The sequence below is a fragment of the Stegostoma tigrinum genome, chromosome 15 (genome assembly GCF_030684315.1).
Source record: "Stegostoma tigrinum isolate sSteTig4 chromosome 15, sSteTig4.hap1, whole genome shotgun sequence".
NCBI classification, from domain to species: Eukaryota; Metazoa; Chordata; class Chondrichthyes; order Orectolobiformes; family Stegostomatidae; genus Stegostoma; species Stegostoma tigrinum.
Genome location: NC_081368.1, coordinates 61,875,359 through 61,903,356, shown reverse-complemented (window position 1 = coordinate 61,903,356; position 27,998 = coordinate 61,875,359). Strand labels below are relative to the sequence as shown.

General features: G+C 39.7%; 1 protein-coding gene across 6 annotated transcripts; it reads right to left on the bottom strand.

Annotated features, from left to right (window-relative positions):
• Positions 1–20: 20 nt before the first annotated feature.
• On the bottom strand, positions 21–27,686 carry LOC125458758 (interleukin-13 receptor subunit alpha-2-like). 6 transcript variants are annotated; one of them, XM_048544366.2, is made up of 11 exons: positions 27,557–27,676; positions 26,995–27,214; positions 18,188–18,306; positions 17,924–18,072; positions 16,271–16,424; positions 13,430–13,550; positions 11,597–11,781; positions 8,783–8,928; positions 7,105–7,252; positions 2,999–3,131; positions 21–2,615 (listed from the first exon to the last, which is right to left on the bottom strand). In XM_048544366.2, exons 3-11 carry the CDS (start codon positions 18,261–18,263, stop codon positions 2,534–2,536), a joined length of 1,194 nt encoding a protein of 397 aa, XP_048400323.1. In that variant the 5' UTR covers positions 18,264–18,306; positions 26,995–27,214; positions 27,557–27,676; the 3' UTR covers positions 21–2,533. The 6 variants fall into 6 exon arrangements, with proteins under 6 accessions (XP_048400323.1, XP_048400327.1, XP_048400324.1 ...); XM_048544370.2 differs by having other exon boundaries at positions 18,188–18,293; XM_048544367.2 differs by having other exon boundaries at positions 27,040–27,214.
• Positions 27,687–27,998: the final 312 nt, after the last annotated feature.

Genomic DNA, 27,998 nt, shown 5'->3' with positions numbered 1-27,998 from the left:
TAATCCAAGTAGCCAATGCATTGAAGAAATAGATTTTATTTGAAAATTTTCTCTACATTTTAATGGCAAATATAAAAGATATCAAAAGTACAATTTTACAATGTCAATCGATGTTAGTAAAGCCTCACACTTCTACTTGAAAATCATTTTCCAAAGTGCTTTAAATGCTTAGAATATGAGGGCAGTCTATAAACTGCTTTAACTGTTCTGGTATCTTCTGTAACATGTGAGGAATGCAGATTCTTCTGGTGTCCTGTTCAGCATTCTTCCACTTAAAAACACCATTCACTTCATGACAGTTTTATGGGACTTGGCTTTGTACAAGTGGCTTTGCATAGTCTCATTTAATAGCACAACAATTGAATTCGCTCTAAGGTGAAACAACTTGGACATTTCTCAGATTCTGGTTATCATTTGCCTCTGATAGAAAAACATTCAGAACAGTTTTACGCCCTGTTAACTTATTGGACAGACTGCATCAAATGCTGGAATGAGAAACCACCTCGAAAGTTTGCTGCTGATAGCGGTCAAACAAACAAACTTTCAGTAGCAAAAAAATGTTGCTCTTCAATCTTTTGACACAATGTCAAGAAGCAGGGGTGTAGATTGGAGTATCAAGTGATTACAAGCCCTAAGCAGGAACAATAACTATTTTGCTCACCTACTTCATTTGCTTTCTTAGTTATTATGCTTTCTACAGAAGTTTATTAAAAAAGGACAGTAATGCAGTCACACAAACAGCATTTGGTGCTTTTTGGATCATAAATGTATTTTGTAAGTGGCCATTTAAAATTACATATAGTTTTTTTTAAACCCACAGATAACTGCACAATAGACCACATCTGACACATTTCCTATTTATCATATTTTCACATTCAATGCACTTGTTTTCAAATAATGTTTTAAGGAACCTAAGACTTCTGTTTGGCCTTATCTAATTTACCATATAAAAAAAATACAGGGCCATAAACTGCAATCTGAACAATTAAACTCTGATCTTACTCAATGTTTACTTAGCTGTCTTCAGATTTTATGTCCATAAACAAGCATTTGTAAAGTAGTGGCTCATTCTGCACTCTCTGGTTAAAAAATCTATGGAGACAAAAAGGCAGAGTATCTGACTCATGGCCGATGAGGAACACTGTTATAAATTTAAAAACCTTCTGAATATAAAGTTCAATGTTCAAAAAGCTTATTTTGTATGAAACAGCAAAAAGTCACACCTTTTCTTTTAAAAAAGACAGCATCACAAAAATAAATCCAATCATTTGTTTTCTTGATAACACCTGGCATTCAGCTTCCAAAAATAATCAGATATGTAACTAGATAAGTTAGCAACCTGATGGAATACTTTCCACTTGCCTCAACGAGTTGAGCTCTGATAATAGTTGAGAAGCTTGATACCACTCAGAACACAGCAGCTCAACAACATTTCCTAAAAGAGCACCTTTCAAATGCACAATCACTGCCAAAGAGGACAAGGGCAGCAGATACATGGAAGCACCAGCACTTGCATGTTCAACTCCAAGCCACTCACCACCTTGAATTGGAAATAATACACCATTTCTTCACTGGCGCTGGGTCAGAAACCCTGGAACTCACTCCCTAACAGTATTGGGGATGTACATATCCACATGGTTAGCAACGGTTCAAGAAGGCAGCTCAGCACCAACCTCTCAATGATAACTGGAGACGAACAATAAATGCTGACACTGTCAGCGAAGCCCACATCATGTACATGAATGAAAAAAGGCAGATTATGTATCACTTCAAACATTCACTTCTTCCATCACCAGAGCAACGTTTGCACCAACTCATCAAGACATCTTCAAAAATACTTTCCAAACTAGCAATCTCCATCTCCTAGAAAACCAAGGGTTGGGGGCACATGGGGATACCATCACCCGCCAGTTTCCCCCTGAACTGCTTCATTCTGACTTGAAAATTCCTTACTGTTCCTTCACAGTCATTGGGTCAAAATCTTGCAACTATGTCCCATGGACTGCAGCAGTTCAGAGACACAGCCCACCATTACCTTAAGGAATGGGCAATGAACGCTAGCCTTGTCAACAACTCCCACACCTGTGAACAAATTTAGAAAAACAAGGTATTCCATTTAGACAACCTTCTCAATGGTTGACCTTAAGAAGGCACTAAAAGGACAAGCAGATTAATCTTTGCAGTTGACAATGCCACAATTGAGGCAAAATGCAGGGCAGGACTGTTGTTGGACCATGTGGCCATTAGCTTCGCATGGTAATATCATCATAACTGAAGTCTGCACTTTGGACTATTCATTAACAATACCATGGGAGTTGCACTATTTGTGTTCTAATTAAGTGCAGCATTAGCTTACTGGAATAGTTTGTCAGTGCTTGCTAGATATTCCCACGAAGAATTTTTTTAAGGAACTATAGAATTTTTGTAAGATTCTTTAATAACTTAAAATGCAAGTTGAAAAAGTTATACATTTCCTATGCAACGGTTGAGAGCTATCATAATTGAGCAATACTCAGACAGTTTGAGCAACACATTAATAGTCTATATTGATGCATTTTTTGATGTGCTTCACATTGTCGTTGAGCAACGCGCTAAGTTTCTTCTTTGCAATCAATCTGAGAGAGCAAGATAAAATAAAAGAGCATCAGGTAAGTATCCACTACGGCACCTCAGTATGAAGTCAGTCAAACATAATATATATCATATATTAAAGTCATTTTGGACTAAAGCTTGATATAGATCTTTCTGCACATTCATACCATGGCTATAGCAGAGGGCAAAAGCACAATGAAATCACCTTGATATTTAACAGAAGTAGCTTTCTATTGGATCAGAAATGAGTATTACGACTTACGATATTAGTTCCCATATTATATCACATAGAATTCAACATATTTCAAAAGGTTGGAACATCCGATTTGATTTTAAAAACCCATGTCCAATCTGATATTAAAACAATTGGAACTGTCCATATTGCCATTATATTACTTGTTCATACCTCTTCCATCTGACCCAGCAGTAAATAGTACTCAGACTTAGTGTCAATGTGATTGACACTAAAAATATGAGCACAATCAGTTTTGTTAAGTTGTTAAGTTGGATGGTCTCATTGTCTCCACCTTCTGAACGCACTGTTGGTACAGAGATCAGAAATCAATTAGTTTAATCAAGAAAAAGTTGAAGGCAGCATTATTTGTTGGTTACTTCACCATTTTACACTTCTTTCTGGTATTTCATACAAAATGACTTGATAAGTCCAAAGACATCTTCAGTAAATGTTAGAATCTTGCCAACCACCATCATTAGCAGCTTCCTTAAGATTACATCACCTGACCAGTACTGAGAATCTGCAATTTGCTCACTAAAATCAGTCACAAGTCATTTGTCAACACATTTTTTCCACAAACTAAAAGAGTAATTATAAAAATTGTTTGCCCTCTACGTATTATTTTGATTCAAAGTTCGTTTAATTGAAAACAATGAACAGATTTTCACATCTTTGAAGGATTAATTTTGAATTATTTTTGTACTTGCACAGTGAATATACACTCGTTTGGCAATTTGATGCATTTGGCTGAGGTAACCTTCATCCCCAACAATGCAAACATCTGGTTAATATTGAGACTGCATTTGCACCAAGGATCTCAAACAAAACAAGTCAATGTGAACCCAAGGTAGAAATCTCCACTGGTTGAAGTCATACCTGGTGCAAAGGAAGATGGTTTTGATTGTAGGAAGTCAATCATCTCAGCTCCAAGTCACCCCTGTGGAGAAGTTCTCAAAATAGCATCCTCAATCTAAACATCTTTAGCTATTTCATCAAAGACCTTACCTCCACAACATCAGAAGTTGGATGTCTGCTGATGATTGCATAATGTTCAGCACCACTCACGACTCCTCTGATACTGAAGCAGTTTATGTTCAAATGCAACAAGACATCCACAGTTTCCAGGCTTGGGTTGATAAGTGACTGACAACATTCATGCCACACAAGTGCCAGGCAATAGACATCTTTAACAAAACAATCTGTCCACCAGCCTGTTATTTCAATAGTGTTACCGTCAGTTAATCCCTCACTATTGACATACTGGAGGTTGCTATTGACTAGAAACTTGACTGGACTAGACACATAAATACAGGAGCAGGTCAGAGGCTAGGAGTACTGCAGTGAGTAACTCACCTCCTGACTCCTCAAAGCCCGTCCACCATTTTTAAGTCAGGAGTGTTTTGGAATATACTCAACTTGCCTGGATGAGTGCAGCTCCAAGAACACTAAAGAAGCCTGGCAGCATCCAGGATTCTGTAAAACTGGTGGTAAGGTGGAAGGGTGAGTGATAAGAAAGATGCAGAGACACCTCAGTGCAATTTGGACAAGATGAGTCAGTGGGCAAATGCATGGTAAATGAAGCATGCTGTGGATAAATATTAGATTATTTATTATGGTAGAAAATAAAGACAGGAAGGCAGATTACAATCTGAATTGAAAAGGCTGGAGTTACAACATCCTGAAGAAGGACCCGAATAGTTAATTCTGCTTTCTCTCCGCAGATGGCTGAAGTGAGTTTGTCGGTGCAGCGAGCAATGAAGGAGGTAACTGGGATGTTAACTTTCATAGTGAGAAGATTCAAATACAGGAACAGGGAGGTTTTGCTGCAATTGTACAGGACCTGGGTAAGACCACAGCTGGAGTACCATGTGCAGTTTTGATCTCCTTATTTGAAGAAAGTTGTTCTGGATATGAAGGGGCTGTAATTAAGGTTTACCTGACCTGATTCCTTAGACAGTAGTACTGATGTTTGAAGAAAAACTGGATCGGTTAGGACTATATTCACTGCAGCTGAAAGAATAAGGGGTAGGGGGGTGGATTTAATAGAAATATAGAAAATTTTAATAGGATTAGATAGAATAAGCACAGGAAAGATGATACTGATAACTAGTGAGTCCAGAATCAAGGGTCAAAGATCTGGATTAGACCATTTAAGAAATTTCTTCAACCAAAGTAGTGGGCCTGTGCAATTCTCGGTCACAAAAGGCGATGGAGGCCAAAACATTGAATGTTTTCAAGAAGGAGTTTGATATAATCATTATAAAGTGGAGACTGACCACCCCCACTCCTGACAGAACTAAAACTGAAATACCCAAAGAGGAGTACCTCGCCTTATAATTTGTAAAAGGAGTGTGAAAAGTGATGTAACCTGCCTTTCAACAACTTTTAGTGCTTGAATAAAATAAATCCCTCACACTCACTTTAAATCAACAAGTAACAACTTACTTATCTAACTCTAACAGGGCACAAATTAACTAAACTATTAACAAACTGAATAAAACCCTTCTAACTACTAACTATTCCCAAATAAAACAAGGTTCTAATGGTATGTTGTTTCAATAAATACAAGTCCCACTTATTAAAAAAAAAGACTTATAATTTAGCCTCTCAAAAGTACAGCCAATTAATGTGTCTTCCAGAATGTTGTGTGCCTTTTTCATCAAATGTTCTATTAGGAATGCCTTCTCTGTTGATTCTTATGTCTGGAAAATTAACTAGTTGTGCTGTTGGTACAGGTAATATGTAGATGGTGCTTTCTGTCTTGAGAGTTGACGGCTTTCAGCTCTAGCAGGTGGCAGCTCTCTGCTCCTTGTCCAACTGCCCCCTTCTTTTATACCCTTGATGACATATCTATTTCTTACAACAGGATTGGTCCTGTGTTGTCAAAACCATCAGATTTACATTCAAGTGGGGTTTTTTGGTATCTAAGTGCCTGTTTCAAATTGATTGGCTAAATTCAAAAACATGTTGCCTTGGTAACAAAACAAAACTGCTGCTTGGCCTGCTAGCTGTACAGCCATTTGATACAAATGTTTTCGATTTGGGCGCTCTGTGTACTTGTAAACTTTCAAACAGCTGCTCATAGACATCCATTTTACATTTGTAAGCATAGAAAAAGCATGTCATCTTTTAAAGAGACCACGTAATGCTTTCCCCCCCCACTAGCATTTTACAAACGCCAAATTATAAATTCCTGCCTTCCAATCCACAAGTACTCCAACCAACTTCATAGCATAGTTCTTGGGGCATAACAATCAAAGCCTATGAGAAGAAAGTTGGAATAGGATACTCAGTTGGATGATCAATCAGGACCATAGGTCAAATGGGCAGGGGCCTTTGCTTTTAATCCTATTTTCTATGTTTCTAGGACAAAGCAGGCTACTTGACAGGCACCATATCCACAAATCAGTCCTTCTGCTACCAGAGTGTACCCTCTGGAAGAAGCACTGCAAAAATTCAGAAAGTTTCCTTAAACAGCGCCTTTTAAATCCATGACCAATTTCACCTAGAAGAAGAAGAGCAGCAGATATATAGGAACACTACCATCTGCAAATTCCCACCAAGCCACATGCCATCCCGACTTGGAAATGTATCAGTATTACTGGGTCAATATCCGAGCACTTTCTAATAGCACTGTGGCGATGCCTACTTTACACAGACTGTAGTAGTTCAAGAAGGAAACCATTACCTTCTCAAGGGCAGTTTAGGATGGGCAATAAATGCTGGCCCAGCCAGCCAAAGCCCATATCTCACGAATGAACAGGAAGAAAAATATAAAGTACAGGCTTTTCCATATATTGCCTTGAAGGGCCATTTTCTAATGGATTTCTTTATGTAACTGAAGTTATTACAGAAGGGTCCTCCGTAATCTGGGAATTTAACATGTTTTCATTTCACAGTGATTATAAATTTAGGTTGTTGAGTGACAATCAATGCCTTATCATCATAGTGCTGGCATTCCATAAACAAATACCTTGATTGCCAGATATTTGATCCATCTGTCCTATTTTCATTGAGGCAGTCACTCCCAATGAAGTTAATTATGCTTTGATGCCTGTTATAATTCAGTCCTATCTGGCAATGTTCAGGTTAAAGAAATATACGCGTAATTTGACACGATAGGTTGAAACTGCAACATAAGTTGTGATATAAACAAACTATACAACAAATAACAAAAACATGTAAAGATTTGCATTCATTTTAATATAGTGTGTTTGTAGTGGAATTGTACAAAGGCTGTTTACATTAAAACTCAAATTTTCATATAGTGGACATACCTGTGAAGCATTGAAGGGAGCTCCAATCACTCCAAAAGCTGTCATCAGCACAAAACATATTAACAGCTGCTCTCACACGGACACAGTATATTGCACCAGCTGTCGCATTCAAAGTAGTCGAAGTAACTCCCTCAGAAATTACTTTAGTCTGGAGACAAAGAGATCTTTTAAAACACATTCTAAGTATGTAAAATTGTAGCACGCAATTTAAAACCTTTCCAATAATTGTTGTTATTTACACAATTAGACAAAGGATTTGCAATTGAAAATTTAAGCTGCCTTTTCCCTTTATTGATGCTGATGTTTATGTATTGTGTTATTATTTTAGATTTTCATAAGTTAGTAGTTATTAGAATACTAACAAATAGCCCATGTCAAGTAAACTGAACAATGATAACTTCAGAACTGGCAGCACTTTCAGGATGTTGGAAAGTATGAACACAATACAGATTTCAGATCAAGAGGAATGGACCTTCTTAGGGATAGGATAAATCTTTCAAAAGAGAAGGAAGGTACAATAAGATGCAAGAAGAAATGAAAAAGATGCACATGATGGGGTTAAATTAGGAGGCACATATCTTGAGAATGACACCAAAGATACTACTAAACCTTGCTGGCATCCAAATTGGGGGAAAAAGAACAGAGCTAGGCAAGATGAAATTGATTATTTGACACATCATTGATCAAGAATGGAGAAATGCAGTAAATCTTCTTTGTTACCAATTTTGTCAAAGCTTTCCTCACAGATTACTTTCAGTTACCCTCTATTTATCAAGATGAGACACAAACCAGTTCAGTACATTCTGGAGATATCCATAGCTGAAGCTGTCTGGTTTATAAATTGACATCTAGGAATCTATGTACAGCACGTAGACAATGAGCCATCTCTCCTTGCTCATATCAGACATCAAATCATGAGCTGTTAATGCTATATCAGCTAACTTCATTGATTGAGCATGTATTCAAATGCAGTGGAACTGAAACAGAACACAAGCCTCCTCAAAGAGGACAAGCCAGCTAATCATTAGGACAGATGATAAATAGATGCATTAGATCCAGAGAAGCTCTGCCCAGGGAGAAGTTGCTTGAGGGGAGAAGACAACAGAGCTGATGCTTCTGCTTAATACAATTGCAACTTCAAACTCGTGATAGTCGGCTTGCCAAATTTGGAAGTAGAGATGCATCGGCTCAGAATGTTTCACAATACAACAAATCAAGATGACAGAAGCAAATTCAGATATTTCTTTCTACAGCAGAATGTTACACAAACCAGGATACAGTACCATACCTTAAATATATCAGGGAGAAAGAAATATAAGTACATATTGCTACAATGAGATGAAGTAAGGTAGGAATATGTTGGTGTGAAGCTCAAACATTAGGAGTAGACGAGATATGCTGAATAGTTCTGTTTCCGCGTTCTAATAGTCGAGGACGTTGATGCAGAATATTGGTTGTTAGAAATGCAGACCGAAGGTTAATTTATGAGACTGACAGGTTAATTTATCAGACTGACAATCATAAAAAATTAGCAGATGGGTATGAGGAGCTTAGATCTCATTCAACACATGCTCGAAACAAAGAAAAGCCTTGCCTCAGGATGTTTGACTTGCTATTCCAATTAAGAATGAACTGTGCAGAGATTAAAGTTAATTGTTCAAGTGATTAGTTTGCCTACCTCCCAGTCAGAGCTTTTGCCACGGAATTGCACTTCATATTTCAGACAGTGAGGCTTGAGTTTGCTCGCTGAGGGCTCCCATTGGATAGAAATAGTTTCTGCTGTTGATAATGTCAATTTTACCTGGTCAGGGGCTGCTGCCTTAACTGAAAATGCAACAATTATACTTTCATGAGTTCAAACATAGGCATCGATTCAATGCAATCCACTAGGACCACTTCATGTGACCAAATAAAGCTTGATGATATGTTACATTTATTTAGTTTGTAGGAATTCACACATTCTTAACAAACTGTTTCAGTGCAGGGTAACATAACTAATGTTGTGTCAGAAGCAATCTGTCAGGAGGCTCTGTTTATTTTGAGGCCTGTCATAGAGTTGTGCGCAGAAACCAACAGCCCCAGCTGCCACAGCCATCATCATATTGCCTCTTGCAGTCAAGGAACAAAGTACTCATTGACTGGTCTCTGGTTCCTCTCTGATGCGTCTACAGGCGGGTGACAGATGCCACACTTTCCAAAGTGAACACATTAATCACTTTCCCAATAAACATTTGTTAGCAGTGACGAATGATGCTGGGGCCCTCATTCTGCAGACTTCCCTCAAAAATGTAGCTAAACTGATAGTAGTGACATTAAGTCTTCATGTTCGCACTGATTCAACTCAATGAATGCTTAACTCATACATTTCTGATATCCTGGCAGCTGCGTAATGCTTTTACAACATTACAAAAACGAGTCTGTCGTGAATTTCTTTACAGAAACAGTGCATCCCATGTGATCCTGGTACACTCATGGTGCAGTCAGTAAAGAAGTTCTAGCTTTTGTCATTTTGTGACAATGGAGGAACAATGAAACATTTCCAATTCAGAATGATAGGCGACTAGGAGGAGAATTTGCAGGTTGTGGTGTTCCCATATGCCTACTGTCTATGTCCTTTAGGTGGAACCCCTCTCAGGATTGCAAGGTGCAGTACAAGGAGACTTGCAGTACAGTTTGAATACGGTACACGCAATCATTGTGCATCAGAATGTTTAAAATAGTGTACAGGGACTGCTTTGTCCTGATGTGGAGCTTGCATTCATCCAGGCAAATGGGAGATTCAATCATATTTTTGACTTGAGCCCTGAATAGGCTTTGGGGAGTTAATCTCTGTGGAATTCACACTTTCAGACTTGTTCTGGCTGCCACAGTATTTATAATGTTAAACTTTTGGTCAGTTGTGACCTCCAGTATGTTGGTAGTTGGAGATTTGGATATTCAGAAGAATACAGCAGATTCTCTTTCATTGAAGATGGCCATTGTCAGGAAGCTGGGCACCACCCATTATAAAAAGCCCAAATTTTGTCTAGGTCTTGCAGGATGAAGGCAGGTTCAGTATCTGAGTTGTCAATGTCACTGAGCATTGTGCAACCATCAGCTGATCTTACGGTGGAGGGAAGATCATTGATTAAGCTGCTGAAGATGATTTGACCCAAGACGCCATCCTCAGGACCTCCTGCAGCCAAGGTGACTGACTTTAAACAAACAGAACCATTTTCCTTTGCGTTAGGTAGGACTTCAACTAGTGGAAAACATTTTTGCTGATTCCCATTAACTTTGGTTTCACTGGGGATCCTTGATGCCATGTGCAGTCAAATGCTATGTTTACACAAAGGCTTCTCACTCTCACATCACCTCTGGAATTGAGCTGTTTTGTCCCCGTTTGAGTAAAGGTTGTAATAATGTCTGGAGTCAAGTTCAGTAGAACACAGTGCTAAGCATCAATGATCAGATTACTCCTAAATGTAGCTTGATGGCACTGTTAACTTCCCATCTCTTTGCTAATGATTGAGATTAGACTGTTGGTTTGGCAATATGTGATACTGCTCCCCTTGTCTTTGCTCTTGGCTCAACAGACACCGGAGTCCTCAAGGAATGATTTCACAATCTGGATAAGTCTGGTCATGTTCTGCAGTACCGCCATTGAGCCAGGAGAAGAATCATGGGATGCGGTTTTAAAATCCCACCACCTCTTTCAGAAGAATAGACTCTCCACCATCCGTAATGTAATGTAATTCTCACTCCCAAATGGAGAACTGCCACTACAGTGTGCAATTATTGTGAAAAGTTCCCTTTTTTTCGAAGCTGAAGAGTTTGATCGCAAAATATTGACTGTGCCTCCCTTCAATTTAAATTGACTAGGCAGAGCAAACATTTACACAGATTTGATCCAGATTAGAAACAAGCAGCATCCATTACTTCTGAAAATGATTGCTTCATAATTCCTGGTATGAATGAGAGAGAGGGTGGATGTGATAAATGCTCATTTTGCAATTGGCAGTGTTGTTTGAAAGGAACAAATGTTGGCAAGGAAATGCAGTGAACTTTACACCCCTTTTCAGACAGGTCTGGGAATGTGATGCTGATAGGAAATACAATTGTGCTTTATTAACATTAATTTAGATGCATCTACATTTCTTCTATAAAAATAAATCTGGTTGCTTCAAAGATAAATTGTGTGGCTGCAGAACCTTTGAAAGGGGTATAGGGAAAGTTGAAAGTTCTTTAATGGTTTCTAACAAGTTACTTCATCTCACCCAGATCGTCAGCCAAGGCTCAACAACTGGGGTTAGCAGCTGAATACTAAGCCAAGCCACTTCGACTCAGTCCAATACATTGAGAGGAAAAGAGGTATTGGTGCCTCTTAGGCAACAAGCTCAATATCTGTTGAAGCGTGTTGAAGTGCATTCAGGATGAATCACTACCACCTTCAAATGACCAGAACAAAATGAAAGATTAAATGTCTTAATTGAAAAAGATGTACTCATCATACCCAAGTCTTGAAGCTGTAATGTGAAGTATGCTGGTCTCACTGGCCCCAATTCCGAGGAGCCATTTATGCATATGTTGAAATCACTGAATTCAATCAGATCATCACTTTGAAAGTGACAGCCAACAATACGCCCCTGATGTTTAATGTAATTATTGCATTGCATTGTTTGCTCCAGCTCTTCATGCCTGTCAATATTTTAAAAGTCACTGATGATACAATTTTCAGCAATCTGAATACAAGTCAACACAAGGCACTATCAGTAATCACATACAGTAATCCTATGAATTATATCATGCAGAGATTTTGCAGTGCATTCTATGCTTGATTTAAAAAAATACAGCAACAGAATCAATTCTATCTGTTTAGCATATTTTTAATGGAGATCTACTGTGCACACTCCTAAAATTTTCTCAAATTAATACAAACATCTACAAGGCCACTATTTTTGAAGTAAATGCTTAAATACCTTAGTTAGTTAGGGTTTACAGCAGAAGATTTAGGCAGGAGATAAAACCAAATGCAAAAAAAAACTCTACAGCTATTCACTTTCCTGTCTACTGTCATTTTTATAACTTCAGTCATGGGAATGCTTTTAGAACTACAGGTTAAAAAAAAGTTACATTTTAGTTATTTATAAACAACTGTAAGTGAAGAATTGTAGCCAAAAGCATAAAAGCAGTGGAATTGCTAACTTAAAAATGAAAGATTGGACTTTTCCCCATAACAGCATCTGCGTTTCAGTCTTTAAACAGTGAATTATTTAGTTGTTTATAAGTTGCAACACGAACAGGTAAATTGAATTGGATTAGATGACACTGTGGAGGAAAAATCCTACATCAGCTAAACACGTCTTTTATTTTTCGATTAATCTACTTTCTGATATTTCCCAAGAGCAATAACTAGGAAGTGCCTCCCCTTGTCTCTTTGCTTCCTTAACTATAAAGGCCTATTTATAATTAAATAATCAACTCAAGTCATGAGAGTGAAGTCGTTTGGATTGATCATCAACCCCTCAAAATTGACAGCAACCTCTGAAATCCACACAGTTGTGGACGGAAATCCAGGAGCTGCTGTCAATGATTCCAAACTTCCTTAAAACAGTGCATACTTAAAGAAAAACATCTTGCCTCCACGAGTTTAAAAAAAAGTCACTCAATTGACAGGACTTGACTATTCATGCCATGGCTGAGCTTTGCCAAAAAGTAATCAAGTCTTAACTTCTGGGAGTGTTTCTCTCTGTGAGCCTTTAGCAATGTTACTTCAAGTAATTCTACACTGCTCACTTCTTTATGTATGCACCTGCATTATCCCCAACACTCAGCTTAGCATAACATTTCATCATTATTCAATGTGGGAGCATTGGAATACATGCATCACCAACATGTTGTGATAGTTGTCAACTCAAAACATTGCACTCCATAACACTACAATTCCAAACACAAAGCTTTGAAATAACGGCTTTGGTGTCATTCCATTAGCTTTCTTGATTATTTTCTGCACCTGTTCTTGCACCCTCTTTGCTGATATCACTGCTGCTTGACATCTAAAGATCCCCTTAACTTGGCATTATATTCAATCTGTCAGTTAGGAATGGAATTCCACTGAGCAAAAGTTGTTGGTTATTTTTGAGACAGAAGTGCTGTAATTTTGTTTATAACCACAAAATCCACATCTTTGAGGAGGTCATGGATTAAAACATCATGAATCCGACTCCCTTTGGCAAATTAACAAAAGAAGCAATTCTGGTTCTCTTCCTCGATTCTGAAGATAATGGAACAAAGTACTACTTTACGCAAGCCTATTTAATTAAGCTATCAGCACAGTGGTACATACCAATAATAGAGGGTATAATCAGTGCCGTATAGAGCGTTCATTCCATTCTGCCATAGGCATTCCATATATTCCAGGTTGTAAACTATACACTGCAAGTCCCTAACTTTGGAGCCAGCATGTCCTTTGTGGAAAAAGAAAACATTGCCTACATTTATATGTAACATAATACAGGTAATGAGAGGCAGATCAAAAACATCTCATTTTGATACGAAGTGGCTGGTTATTCACTGTAATTAAGGTGTCTGGAAGTTGCTTGGATGTGCTGTAATAGGATGTACATTCAAACGACCAGGTTAAAATAACATTACTTTGTATGTAGATGGAAGCATCAGGTAGAATGAAGGAAAGAAAATCATCAACAGTGTTTATTTACACTAGATGGCATGGTGGCTCAGTGGTTAGCACTGCTGCCTCACAGTGCCAGGGACCCGGGATCGATTCCAGCCTCAGGCGACTGTCTGTGTTGAGTTTGCATGTTCTCCCTGTGTCTGCGTTGGTTTCCTCTGGGTGCTCTGGTTTCTTCCCACAGTCCAAAAATGTGCAAGCTTAGGTGGATTGGCCATGCTAAATTGCCCACAATGTTCAGGGATGTGTAGATTAGGTGGATTATGGGAGAACAGGTCTGGGTGGGATGCTCTGTGGGTTGGTGTGGACTTATTGGGCTGAAGGGCCTGTTTCCACACTGCGGGGAATTCTATGCATAACTCGCTCTATGAAAAAAAGGACAGAGAAAGGATGTGAAGGCTTTAGAAAATGCAGAGAGAAGATTTATCAGGGGTGAAGGACATCAGTTATGTGGATAGATTGGGCAAATTTGAACCATTCTCCTCAAAACAAGAGATTTGATTGATGTGTTCAAAATCATGAGGGGTAGAGGCACAGCAATGGAGAGGAATTGTTCCTATTGGTGGAAGGATCAATGCAAGGTTATGCAGAAGTGGACTAAATGTGTTGCACTTACAGATAGCTGTCACAGACATAACTCACCAAATTACCTCCACATCAGACAAAGCGTCACTGTTCTTAAAACATTAAATCTACTTTTTCTCCGTACAGATGCTGCCAGACCTGCTTAGTTTCTCTCGCACTTTGTTTTGCTTACCGATTCCCAGCATTTGTTTCTTTTTCAAACTTGTGAACCATTCCTCCACAATCTATCTTCATTTGAAGGGTCAATATCTCATGATATCTTTGACACCAAAACAGGCACCATCCAAATGGCACAAAGATAGTAAGAACTGCTGATGTTAGGTCTGAGAGAACTCAGTGTGGAGCTGGAGGAACACAGCAGGCCAGGCAGCATCAGAGGAACAGGAAAGCTGATGTTTCGGGTCGGGACTCTTCTTTATTTTTTGATGAAGGGTCCCGACCCGAAACATCAGCTTTCCTGTTCCTCTGATGCTGCCTGGCCTGCAGTGTTCCTCCAGCTCCACACTGTGTTGCACCATCCAAACTGCCATGTTTAAACCTAGCATAACCAACCCAAGACTTTGTGGCATCTTAATGTTTATACCTGTAAAGGGTCATTTAATGCCATGCCATATCAATGATCACAAATGGTACACTGACATTCAAACAGAGATCTCAGATGCACTATCACTCTTCTCTCTTCCACCTGGAATATCTGGCACAGCCCTAGCTTCCAACCAATATCAGGGATTGACAATGATGCACATTGTGAAAATCAGAGTGCATGATTTATATGATAATAAAATGTGAGGCTGGATGAACACAGCAGGCCAAGCAGCATCTCAGGAGCACAAAAGCTGACGTTTCGGGCCTAGACCCTTCATCAGAGATTATGTTTATATGACCTTTATCTTGTGTATGTTCAACTTTTTTCATGTGTGCCTTGATTTAGAAGTACCAATTGGCCAAGTTCAAAACCCCAACCTTGGTCTACAATTTGGAACACTATAACCAGCAATTGTCCAATAATAATACGAATCATGGAGTATATTCATGTTTCATATAACTACGTTTTGTGGCGATCATTCCACTTTCAGCACGAGACAGCAAGTGCGTCTCAGTAGTTTAAGCAGTCATCTTTCATATTCTACCTTCATAGTGTTAGCTTGAACCAATAGATATTGAGGAATATTACCAAGATATCCTGAGGGAGATTCTTATCAGTCTTGAAACATTAACTCCGTCCCTCTCTCTCTGCATAGATGTTGCCAGAACTTCTGAGCTCCTCTAATACGTTCTGTTTTTATGTAGCAATGTAAATTGACCTTTAGAATTTGGATGTTAAATCAAGATTGGTTCGTGATTGTTTGTTTGGAATGGAACCCCATATTGTACAGTTCAGAGGTCTGGCAAATGAACTGCTTTGATGGAAAGTTAAACCAGCTGGAGCTTAGAATTTGGAAAGTAAATACTCATGGGATGCAAGCGACACAAGCACAGTGAGAATTTGTTGCCCATCACTACATGTTCTTAAGAAGTTGGTGGCAAGCCACCTTCTTGAATTACTGCAAGTTATGGAGTATTTTCATTTTAGTTCCATTCCAGTGATGTGGGTATTGCTGGATTTATTATCCATCTCTAATTGTTACAAGTCAATCACATTGTTGTGGATCTGCGATCACATATCGGCCAGACTAGGATAAGGATTGCAGATTTCCTTCCCAGAAGAACATTAATGAATCTAATGGGTTTAAGTGAAGGTGTGCGTTTTATTTGCTTGTCTTTTTTTAAAAATAACTTGAAATACTTCATTTTATTTATCTCAAAACAGAATGTGAATATTTGATAATTAATAACTTATTAGCATTTGTCATATTGTAAAATAGCAGGAGAAAATTGGAACATTTATTCTCCTCTATATGGAGTTTTTACCTTCCATAGGTGGCCTGTATGTTTTTTCAACCCAGTCACTTTGTAGCTCCATCATGCTTTTACATTGTTCTTTTACCAAGGTCCGGACTTTCACAATTATTTCCTCGTTGAAGTTAAACCCATCAGTGTACTCCAGTTGTTTGGTGATCACGCGCTGTGAGAAAGAAACAAATCAGTCACAGATTCATATATAGAAGTATCCCCATTCAACACTGCTCAGGTGCAGTGGAAGAGACTTAGCATTTGTAGTTCACACTAGAACATGAGATAACCATCTTAAGGGAAAAAGACTTAAAATTGTTTATCCCTCAAGGCAAAGAACATTAGATGATAGAGAATGCATAACTTTTATTTCCCAGTTTGCTTAATGTGAAGTATGACAGTCAACCTGCATTACACTTGTCCAATTACCATGATAAGTTTCTTAGCTCCAACTTCAGAAGAAAACCATTTACTACTCCAATGCAAACAGCTTAGTTTCACAGTTTCTGAGCTGGTAGAATAACATTGAGAATCCATCTCACAAGACATGACAGCAAACATAAAGAAGGTGCCCATCCTATCATCTTTAAACATTCATCTAGACAGAAAAGTGCTGTTCACTCACTGCTCCACCGTCTCAAAATGTTGTACTCAGGAAAGCTAGAGAAATGAGTCATTTGTGCAATCGTCTTTTTAAACAGATGTGCACTGTTGCAAAACAGCCTGAACAAAGTACTGCAAACTGCACTCAGAATTAAAACAGAGAGAAAAATTTGCATTTTTATAGCAGCTTTTAACAAAATCTCAAAGTGCTTACACCCCATGAAGTACAGTCATTTCTAACAGAAACATTAGTGTGATAATGACCTGATCATCTGTTCTTTATTATTTTTATTGTAAGATAAATATTTGTCAGGGCACATGGGATAACTGTCCTGTTCTGCTTCATAATTGTACCTTGGGATATTTGACATTCACTGTCGACTCAGGTGGGGGTGGGGTTCGATTGGAGAACATTGTGATAGTGAACAAATCAACACCTGAGTAAACAATCCTGTTTTAAAATGGGGAAGCACTGAAGAGTTGGATTTTTTTAAAGAAAGTACTTTAATTCAGTTTTAATTGAGTCCTCCTGACCTCCTTATTTTGTCGACACTGAGTCCTTTTTGGATATATTTTGCCAACAAGTCAGCCTGACTCATTTTTCAATCTTGTACACTTTTAACAAATGAATGCTGAATGCGAGACATCCATCAGCTGGAACTATTTCAGTTTGTATCCAAGATGCTGTATTGGATGGAATCAAATGGAATAATTGATATCTGTGCAGGGGTTTTCCAAGGCTTCATTAGCCTTAGTTTACTTAGGATAAGCAAACAAATGATGATTCTGGCTACATTTCTTAAGGGTGGTCCTGGCTGACCTGTTGAGTTGGATATTCTCAACTGTGCTATTAACAAGCAATGCAGATGTGAGAAAAATATAAGAGAAGCTTTCGCCAAAATCATTATTGCAGAGGAACTGCTGGTTAATTACCCTCACTGTTTTTAAACTAATACGGATCACTGAGTTTTTTTTACACTAATTGAAGACTGTTTTTAACTGCGTAGAGAATAGGATGAGTATTCTGATATGTTGCAAAAGTGACATTTCATCTTTGATGAGCTTTACCTTACAGTTTGTCGAATTGACATTGCAATAGGACAACATATACCGCACACACAACTTCTTGTCGGCTAAACTGACAGGAGCTTGCCAATGCATGTGAAGTGGACCCAAGTGGCCCGGATCGATGACCTGCAGGTTAGTAGGTGGATCAACTGGAACAAAACAACATCTTTTAAGAGGAATTCTGAAACAAAAGATTTTGAAAAGTTATGTAATTGAAGAACACATTTTAGTTAAATGTACAGCACCCAAACCTTGAATTCATACCTGAGGTTAGCATCTCTGAGCCATCACTTTGCCATAACATTAGAGCAAAAAAGACAGCAAAATTCTTCAGATCCATGGTTCAATGAGCACAAGAACAGCTGTTACTCTGAATGAGAGAACTGTGTATAAATCCATCTAGTTAGCTTTTCAGTATACCACAATTAGATATGTAAAAACCTAATTAGACATTTTGAATCTACACATAAGCCAAGTACCTTCATGCTTCTTTTTAGTAAAAGTAGAACATTAAAAATCATTTTTAGACCGTTTATGTAATTGTGGAATATAAAATGAACATTATACAAATGTGCTTTTACTTATGTTGACGTGAAGCATTATTAAAACCCTTATTGCACAATTCAAAGTCACGTTGCTCTGGTACATCTACTTTATACAATTCCAGTTTGGCTTTTGTCAGTGTTTAGACTTGGGATAGGTATTCATAGTCATCAATTTTCAGAAATATTCAAAAGTCAAATCTGTAAGCAGAACATTGCAACAGAAGGACATTATCCTGTCCATTATTTCAAATCTTTATGACTTACATTGCAGTGTATTGGGGGGGGGGGGGGGGGCGCAATGTATTGAGTTGACAGATATCACAAACACGTTGGAAGATACATGTATTCTAATTGTGGTCAAAAGAATCAAAGGAACGCAAACACTGATATTAACATGACAGACAGGAATGTCTGAATGAGCAGGTCAATATTTACATTCCTCCCTCATGCACTTTTCAATTCCAACTGCATTTTCAAAAACAAATGGATTATTCATTGTGTAATCTGTAACTTCCTATTTGGAAACTGAAGCATTGGTGCTTGGTTATTAGGGAATTGCCTGTTCAGATAACTCTGGCCAGAATTCTGTTTCTTCAATTTATTCATCAAATGTAGATGATGATCTTGCAATAGAAATCTATGTCCAGTTCCAACCATCCAGCAGAGTCTCTCTTACCTAATTACTAAAGTTCTGTTATATCCCAGCATAACTCAGATATTTCAACGAGCAAGTAGTCACTGAAGCAGTGCAGACGCGACTAGTATATCAGGACCTGGTAGAATCCAAGACACAGCACACTCCATGGGGAATTGCCCACATAATTGAAGATTTGGATGCACAATTACTCTGTACATATTATAATCTGAGAGTTCAGATGCTATTGCTTTTGATAAGTTTATAGCTACCCAGTGAAGGTTAAAGGATTAAAAAACAAGTTTAACTTTTAGATAACTATTAAGCTGACACCCAACTCACTGCTCCCACTACCCCTTCAACCCTTGAACACTTCAAGCCAAGTCCAAACCAGCATGCTCTCACCACACCATTCCCTCTTCATCCCATCTGACCTGGCACTCTTGTTGATATGACACTACCCACCATGCCAGAATTAATATTTGTCACAACTAAATAGAACAACAGCAGTTAAACAGTTATGAACCATCAACACATAACTCTACTCATTAAAACTCTTGCCCTCTTATAAACACTGCATCTTCTCATACATTCAGACAAATACAAAACGTTGGTGTTAAATGCACAAACGAAGACTGGGAAGGAAGTTCAGTGATCCCTGTTTACAGTGTTTGCCGAGAGGATCCTTTTGCTGATCAGAATGGTGTTTCTCAGTCTTCCATCCATTACGAGGATCAGAAGTGCAGCAGTTCACTAAGCATCAGTTGTGACTTCTCAGATACTACAGTAGACTAAGCCCAAATGTAGCAAGACCTGGACAATATCCTAGCTTGGTCTGAAAAGTGACAAGTAACATTTGAGCCAAACAATTAATTATCTCCGGTAAGAGACAATCTAATCATCACCCTTGACTTTCAGTGGTGTTACCATCATCGAATCCCCCCCCACTGTCAACATTCTGCATCCTACCACAAACCAGAAGCTGAACTGGACTATTCATAAAAATGCTGTGGCTATAAGAACAGGTTTGAAGTTTGTCCTCGCCTCAGCCCTGAATGATCAACATTTTTTTCTGAAGACATTCCTTCATGTTCTAGATTCTTCAGCAAGGGAAAAAGGAACCCTGTATAAAGCCTTGCAAGTACATTCAGAATCTTGTCCATTTCATTGAAATCAGCTCTTGTAGGAAATGCTAGAGAGTATTGGCCTAATTTACATAGCAGCTCTTCATAGAATAATGATGCATGGTAACTCAGTGCCAGAAGAAAAGTGTGTATTTTAAAAGTGAGCTGCCAGGACCACTCAACTACCAGCATACTTGACTGTGATAGGTAATTCTGTCTTTAATCAATAAAGGTAAGTCTTGAACTAGCTTCATTAAAGCACCTGATCTGCTGTAGTTGGAGGACAACAGCAAAGTCCCTGTTATCCAGATTCCAAGTGTCATTTCAATGTCGGTTGCCAACTGCATGAGAAATCTGGATAGTAGCAGTTCAGAAAATGAGGACATTCCAATGATCACAGGGCATCCTAAAGCACATTCCAAATCCACAACACACTCTGGAAATGCAGCTACTGTTGTAGTATTGAAATATAGCAACCAACGTGGAGGCAACGACCTCGTGGCGTTATCGTTGGACTATTAATCTGGAGACTTGGATAATGTTTGGTGGTGGGGGGGGGGGGGGGTGGGGGGTAACCCATGTTTGAATTCTGCCATGGCAGAATGGTGGAATTTGAATTCAATGATGACCATGAATCCATTGTGTATTCACCTGGTTCACCACTATCCTGGGGAAGGAAATTGCCATCCTTGCCTAGATCTGGCCTACATGTGACTCCAGACCCATTGCAATGTGGTTGGCTCTTAACTGCCCTCTGGTCAATTAGGGATGCACAATAAATGGTGGCCCAGCCAATGACACACACATCCCACAAATGAATATTAAAAAGAAACTTGTGCATAGCAATGAAATTATTGTTTTATTCAGTGACTTTGGTTGAAAGGTAGATTTTAGCTAGGACACCAGGAGAAATGAGCCTATCCCTCTTTGAAATAGTGCCACATGGGAGACAGTAGGTCTAAAAGAGGGCACTTCTCAAGCCTGCAGCACTCCATCAGTACTGCACTGCAGGGTCAGTTTAGATTTTGAGCTTATGCACGACAGTGGAACTCATACCTGAATCTGGATTATGGTTTGTGGGTTCGAGTATGAACTCACCGTACTGTGCCACAGTTAAAACAGAGCTGCCCATTCTACACTACTAAATGCTTGCTTACAATGTCTATTAAAACGGACATTTTAGACCCTAAGTGAGCAAATTGGGCCATATTAACCTGAAATGGATCTGTTGCACTTCAGCTTTGAATCTGTCTCAGTGATTATCCTCATTTCTATCATGGCAGATTTTATCTATCTTCAACTTTCTTGGACTTCTGAGGGTCACAGGACATCAGACAGGAAAAATCTCTATTGCCTATTATTCCACTGCCCACTTCGCTTAACGTTCCAAATATAATTAACACCAAGACTTGACTGAAAATGTAGGTTAAACTTTGATTATTGTCTCACATTTGCATCTATCTTGATTTTGAATATATTAAATCTGATGTAACTTGATAGGGAAAAAAGAATGCAATCCAGGAGTCTTGTTGTTCTAATTTTAGCTCCGTGCTGCAGCTGCCAAAGTCAGTCTGACTGTCAAGCAGTAATTTTTCATTCCCATTCTGTGTGACTTGCAATGATAAATTTCTTGGAAAGAGAGAGTACAAGGTGTGTAATTTACAACAAAAAACAACAGAGAACATCTGCAGTAAAGAAGGAAATGTTTTTTCTACTCTCACCATACAACACAAATACAACAACTTCCTGGCTCCCCAGAACCTATCCACCATCTTCAAGGCACAAGTCAGGAGTGTGATGAATGCTCCCCACTCGTCTGGATGGGTGCAGTTCTGATAACACAAGTAGTTTGACACCATCCAGGACAAAGCAGCCCGCTTGATTGGCACTACATCCATAAACATCCACTCCCTCCACCACCAACGGCTCAGTAACAGTAGGGTCGTAGATGTATTGTAGAAATTCACAAAAGATTCTCAGACAGCACCTTCCGTCTAGAAGGACAAGGGTGGCAGATACATGGGAACACTACCACCTGCAAGTTCCTCTCCAAGCCACTCACCATCCTGACTTGGAAATATATTGCCCTTCCTTCACGGTTGCTGGGTCAAAACCCTGGAATTCCCTCCCTATGGGCATTGTGGGTCTACTTTCAGCTCGTGGGCTACAGCCATTCAAGAAGGCACCTCGCCATCATCGCAAGGGCATCAAGGGACAGGCAATTAATGTTAACCCAGACAGCACCATCCACGTCTCAAGCAATGAATGTTTAAGAAATGAATCAGCTTAAAGAGGTTAGATTTTAGCTCTGTACAAAGATGCACCTACAACATCCTTCAACACAGGACAACATAATGAAGGAATAAATATTATTTGTTCTGAAAACAAAATCCTTATCTGCTATTGAACTTCAAACGTGATGGAACAGGAATTTATTTCAGGTGATGGTTATAAGAAAGGGAGGCTTGGAATCAGCTGGCTGTTCTAGTTATTTTCAACCTGTTTGGACAGTTTCCGACATGCATCCAGGGCAACTGAGACTTAAACTTACGTCTTCTACCCAGAGGTGGAGACACTATAATAGCATGACAAGAACCTTTCTGCTGGCTAATCTAAAGCAGAAATATTAAAGTCTTTTTTGTAGTCATTTATGGGACATGCACATCATTAGCTCAGGTTTCCCCTGAGAAGGTGGTGATAAGCTGCCTTCCTAAACCACTGCAGTCTTTCAGTAAACCCACAATGTCCTTAGAGAGGGCATTCAGGATTTTGACCCAGCAACAGCGAATGAATGGTGCTATATTTACAAGTCAGGATGATAAGTGGTTTGGAGGGGAACTTGAAAGCAGTGGTGTTCCCATGCATATTCTGCCCTTGTCCTTGTGGATGGAAGATGTCATTGGTTTGGAAGGCGCTGTCTAAAGATCTTTGGTGAATTTCAGCAGTGCCTGTTGTAGATATTACATACTTCTGCCACTAAGCATCGGTGGAGGGGATAAGAGGCTGTGAATGCCTGTGAATGTAGTGCCAATCAAGCGGGTTGCTGTGTTTTCAATGGTGTCAAGCTTCTCGAGTGTTGGTAGGCAGGTGGGGCGTACTCCATCACACCCCTGATTTGAGCCTTGTAGATGGCAGACAGTCTTTGGGGAGTCAGGTGGTGTGTTACTCGCTGCAGTATTCCCAGCCTCTGACCTGCTCTTGAAGCCACTGTGTTAATGTGAGTCTTTTGTGGTGAGTCGAGCCGAGTTTCTGGTCAATGCTAACCCCCAGGACGTTGGCAGTGGGGACTCAGTGATGGTGACAACATTGTTTCTATTGGTGTTGGTCATACCTCACATTTGTGTGCCATGACTGTTACTTGCCTTTGGCAGCCCAAGCCTGGATATTGTCCAGATCTTGTTGCATTTAAACAGAGAGAATGGTGCGAAACATTGTGCAATTGTCAAGGACATCACCACTACATACCTTATGATGGAGGGAAGGTCATTGATGTAGCAGCTGAAGATGGTTGGGCTGAGGACACTACCCTGAGGAACTCCTGCAGAGATGACCTGGAGATGAGATGATTGACCTGCAACAACCGGGACCACCTTCCTATGACTCTTGCCACCACAGAGTTTGCCCCCTGATGCTCACTGATGCCAGTTTTGCTCGGGCTCCTTATTGCCATATTCAGTCAAATGCAACCTTGATGTCAAGGGCTGTCACTCTCACCTCACCTCTGGAATTCACCTGTTTTGTCCATGTTTGAACCAAGGTTATAATGAGGTCAGGAGCTGAATGGCCCTGGCAGAACCCAAACTGGGCGTCACTGAGCAGATTATTGCTGAGCAGGTGCTGCTTCATTTCACTGTTGATGACATCTTCCATCACTTTACTGATGATTGAGAGTAGACTGATGGGGCAGTAATGGGCCGGGTTGGATTTGTCCTGCTTTGTGTGTACAGGACATACTTGGGCAATTTGCCACATTGTCGGCTAGATGCCAGTGTTGTAACTGTACTAGAACAGCTCGGCTAGGGGAGCGGCAAGTTATGGAGCACAAATCTTCAGTGCTATTGCTGGAATGTTGTCAGGACCCGTAACATTTGTAATGTCCAGCTTCTCCAACCATATCTTGATATTAAGTGGAGTGAATCAAATTGGCTGAAGACTGGTATCTGTAATGCTGGGGACCACTGGAAGAGGGCAAGATGGATCATCCACTTAGCACTTCTGGCTAAAAGATTACAGAAGATAAGGTTGAAATTTTCACAGCATTAATGTGCTGGGCTTGTTCGTCATTGAGGATAGGGATATTCGTGGAGCCTCCTCCTCCAGTGAGTTGTTCAATCATCCACCACTGCTCATGACTGGATGTGGTAGGTCTGCAGAGCTCAGGTCTTATCCATTAGTTTTGGAATAACTTTGCATTATCACTTTCTGCATATGCTAGTTGGCATACAAGCAGTCCTGTTTGGTGACTTCAACAACTGGACACTTCTTCAGGTATGCCTGGTGCTGCTCTTTACATGCCCTCCTGCACTCTCCATTGAATCTAGTTTGAACCATTGGTTTGCTGGTAATGATTAAGTGGGGATATTCCAGGCCAAGAGGTTCAAGAATGCGTTGGAGTATAATTCTGTTGCCATTGATGAGACTGTGGGCCTCGTGGATGCCCAGTCTCGAGTTGTTACATCAGTCCAAAGTCTTCCCTATTTAGCACGGTGCTGGTGCCACACAGCCCAATGGAGGTTGTTCTCAAAGTGAAGGCGGAGCTTCATCTCCACAAGGACCGTGTGGTGGCCACTCTTACTTATACTGTCACGGACAGATGCAACTGCAGCCAGGAGATTGGTGAAGATGAGATCACATATGTTTTTCCTTCTTGTTGGTTCTCTCTCCATCTGCCCGCAGACTCAGTCCTTTGGGACCCTATCAGCTGAACCAGTGTATGGCTGCTGAGCCACTCTTGGTGATGGACATTGAAATCCTCCACCCAGAGTACATTTTGTTCCATTAAACATAAACAAATGACTGATCCAAACCTGTTTTGCATCATCACCCATAATGAGTTTTTACTCTTGGGGTTGATTTTGTAATGAGACTGGTGGCACACCCATTATCCACTCCCAGCTGTGCAATCCATCAATTTTTAACCCAGTGATTACCACCATGATGCATTAATTTGTTAACTGCCTTGCACCTCAAGGGGAATATGACACTAATTGAGTAGGTATCAATAGTAGGAAGAATAATTGGAATTTTAAGGGTAGCTTGAGAGGCAGCAAGCCTGGAGAAAATGGAGGAGTGAGCTGCAAGGTATAGGGTCTCACCAGAAGTCTTCCCACTCCCATGCAATTTTGTCAGAAGTGTGAAAATTGACAGATTGGCTATCTGCTGAGGCCAAACTGAGCCATTTAATTGGTCAATTAAGGGCCAATTTCAGGCTTGCCACCATGTTCCTCATATCATGAGGCCTATTTGCACATTTGAAGACCACCTGGTGAAACCTAGTGATCTGCTCGTCGACTCTGGGGTGGATCCTCTTTCTTGGCCACCCATGGCAACCAGAAGATACTAGAATTTGCCATCATCCTGCCTACCACAATGGAATCACCACTATCAGACTAAGGCAAACATAGAAAAATAAACTAGCTGAGAGGTGGAATGCAAATGTATCTGACTCTTCTAAATTTTTCTTACACACAGTACATTAAATCCCTTCCTGCAATGACATGTAAAGCTGCATAGACATATGCAAATAATTACATTTATTTAATCCATTGTATTTTATCCTAACGTACTAACCAATAATATCATATCTCCCTTCCCTTAAAATATTTGTATTTTTCATGATATTTGCAAGCAAATAGGTTCTTGTAGTGAGAAAGAGGATAATGATAAACACTGTTTACATAGAACATTCAACTGCAGGGCAAATACATGTCACTCTGCTCCTCAAGGTGTTTTTATTAGCTGAATCAGAGTTGCTACAAGTACCTGTAGGTCATGCTTCTCGGTTGTCTGTTCTTTCATCCTGAAGATTACATTGAGTGATGAAAGATTTTTATTGTCATGTCTACTTCACAGTGAGAAATACAATTTGAAAGCTTTTTACTATCATTTGTTGCCACAACATGGTGCCATTTTGATAGTTTAAGAAAGAGAAATATATAGCTTAAAGAGAAGACCATCTTCATTCAAAGTCATCAGATGTTGTCAGCGACACTGTTCCCGTCCCCCCTTTTGACAACCGATGGAGTCCTGAGGTCTATTCCTTCTATTCTTGCAGCATCACCCCAATTGATGTCATTAACTCATTGGATTCTGGCTCCACGTAGCCATACCACTTCTTCAGGTCCCGTGTCTATTCTTGTGGATGAGGGTCCCTTACATTCTGGTCAACGTGAAGTGGCGGTAATTTGTTCCTCAGATTGGAGACAGGTTGAAAGTGTCCCCCCAACCCCAAAGGAGTCAGTGTTGGGACGCTTTCCCAAAACAGCTGGATTTATATTAGAGAGTGACGAATTTCGAGTGCTACGGAGATGGGGTTGGAGAATGGGACTAGCTGGGTAGCTCTCTGGGGAGCAGGTACAGACACGACGGACCGAATGGCTTCTTTCCGTACTGTAAAGTTCTATGATTCTAATCTCACAAACTTTCAGTGATATATCGAATAATTACAGGATTACGCAGAACCCGACCTTAATAAAAATCCAAGACTGACCCACGCCTGCGGAAGACAATTTATTTCTAATCGATAATATGTAAGTTGGTCATTCATACCATTTATTCATCAAGTTCGTCAATTACGAGGTTCAGTAACCTTACTTGAGACAGTGAAACCGGCGTTCATATCAATATAACGCCCCCAAATTACGTGAAGCGAATAACTCTTGTTGCCCGAAGGGATTTGGGGAACACCTTAGGCGATAAAGTGCTGCCTAGAATTTATCCAATCGACGGACAGTGTAATATCATTTTCCCTTAATATCTCGTTTAAATCCTAAAATACAGAGATAGACAATGATGATGATGACAAAACACTGCTGAATCCCAGGAATTAACATAAACTGCACATAAGCCCTTGAAAAGGACAGATCGCAAGACTCAGTTAACATTAAGTTATATGGTCGTTTTTAATTTCATCAGATACTGACAAACAAAACAGCAACCGATATTCAATTTACCAAAATCACAGCAGATAGGATCCTATTGCAGCTCAATTTGATCCACAGGAACAAAAAGGTACGCTTCAGAGCAGCTAACTGTTGTGCCGTTTCAGAAACTGAAAAGTGGAAACGAATTTACCCGCGGATCCGTTAGCATGCAGATTCTACTCACTTACCAGACTCGAGGCTCAGTCGAGCCGTCCCTCCAGCAAGTTGGGAACTATCTGAATGAACGCTCCTTGCAGGATGCCTCAGATATAAACCCCCTCAATTTGACGCCCTCTCTGCGCGCAACTCGAACTGCAGCCTGTCATTCCCTTTAAAGCCCGAGAAGCTGCACCGATTTTGCTTGTGACTGGGTTACCAGAGAAGCCAACCGCTCACCTCCCTAGCAGTAAACCTTGTTTTATTGTTTTATTTTGGTTAGATTATTAACAACTCTGCGAAAACACCGCGACCTCCCACCAAGAAACAATTTTACACATGATGTGTTTTAGTCTGGAGTCAGACTGGTTTTATTTCTAAAGTAGGAATTTATGAAACGTCTTTTGACTGTAAATTGTGTACTTTTTGAACAAAATAAAACATATGACAAATACAAATTCACCCTATAGATTC

What these genes read in the sequence shown, in the direction of transcription:
- LOC125458758 (XM_048544365.2), bottom strand. Translation starts at nt 18,263, where the DNA reads ATGGATCTGAAGAATTTTGCTGTCTTTTTTGCTCTAATGTTATGGCAA. An exon ending in TCAATTCGACAAACTGTAAG is followed by an intron (nt 16,425 to 17,923) that starts GTAAAGCTCATC and finishes TCTTTCTCACAG; the next exon opens with CGCGTGATCACCAAACAACT. An exon ending in ATACAGGCCACCTATGGAAG is followed by an intron (nt 13,551 to 16,270) that starts GTAAAAACTCCA and finishes TTTTCCACAAAG; the next exon opens with GACATGCTGGCTCCAAAGTT.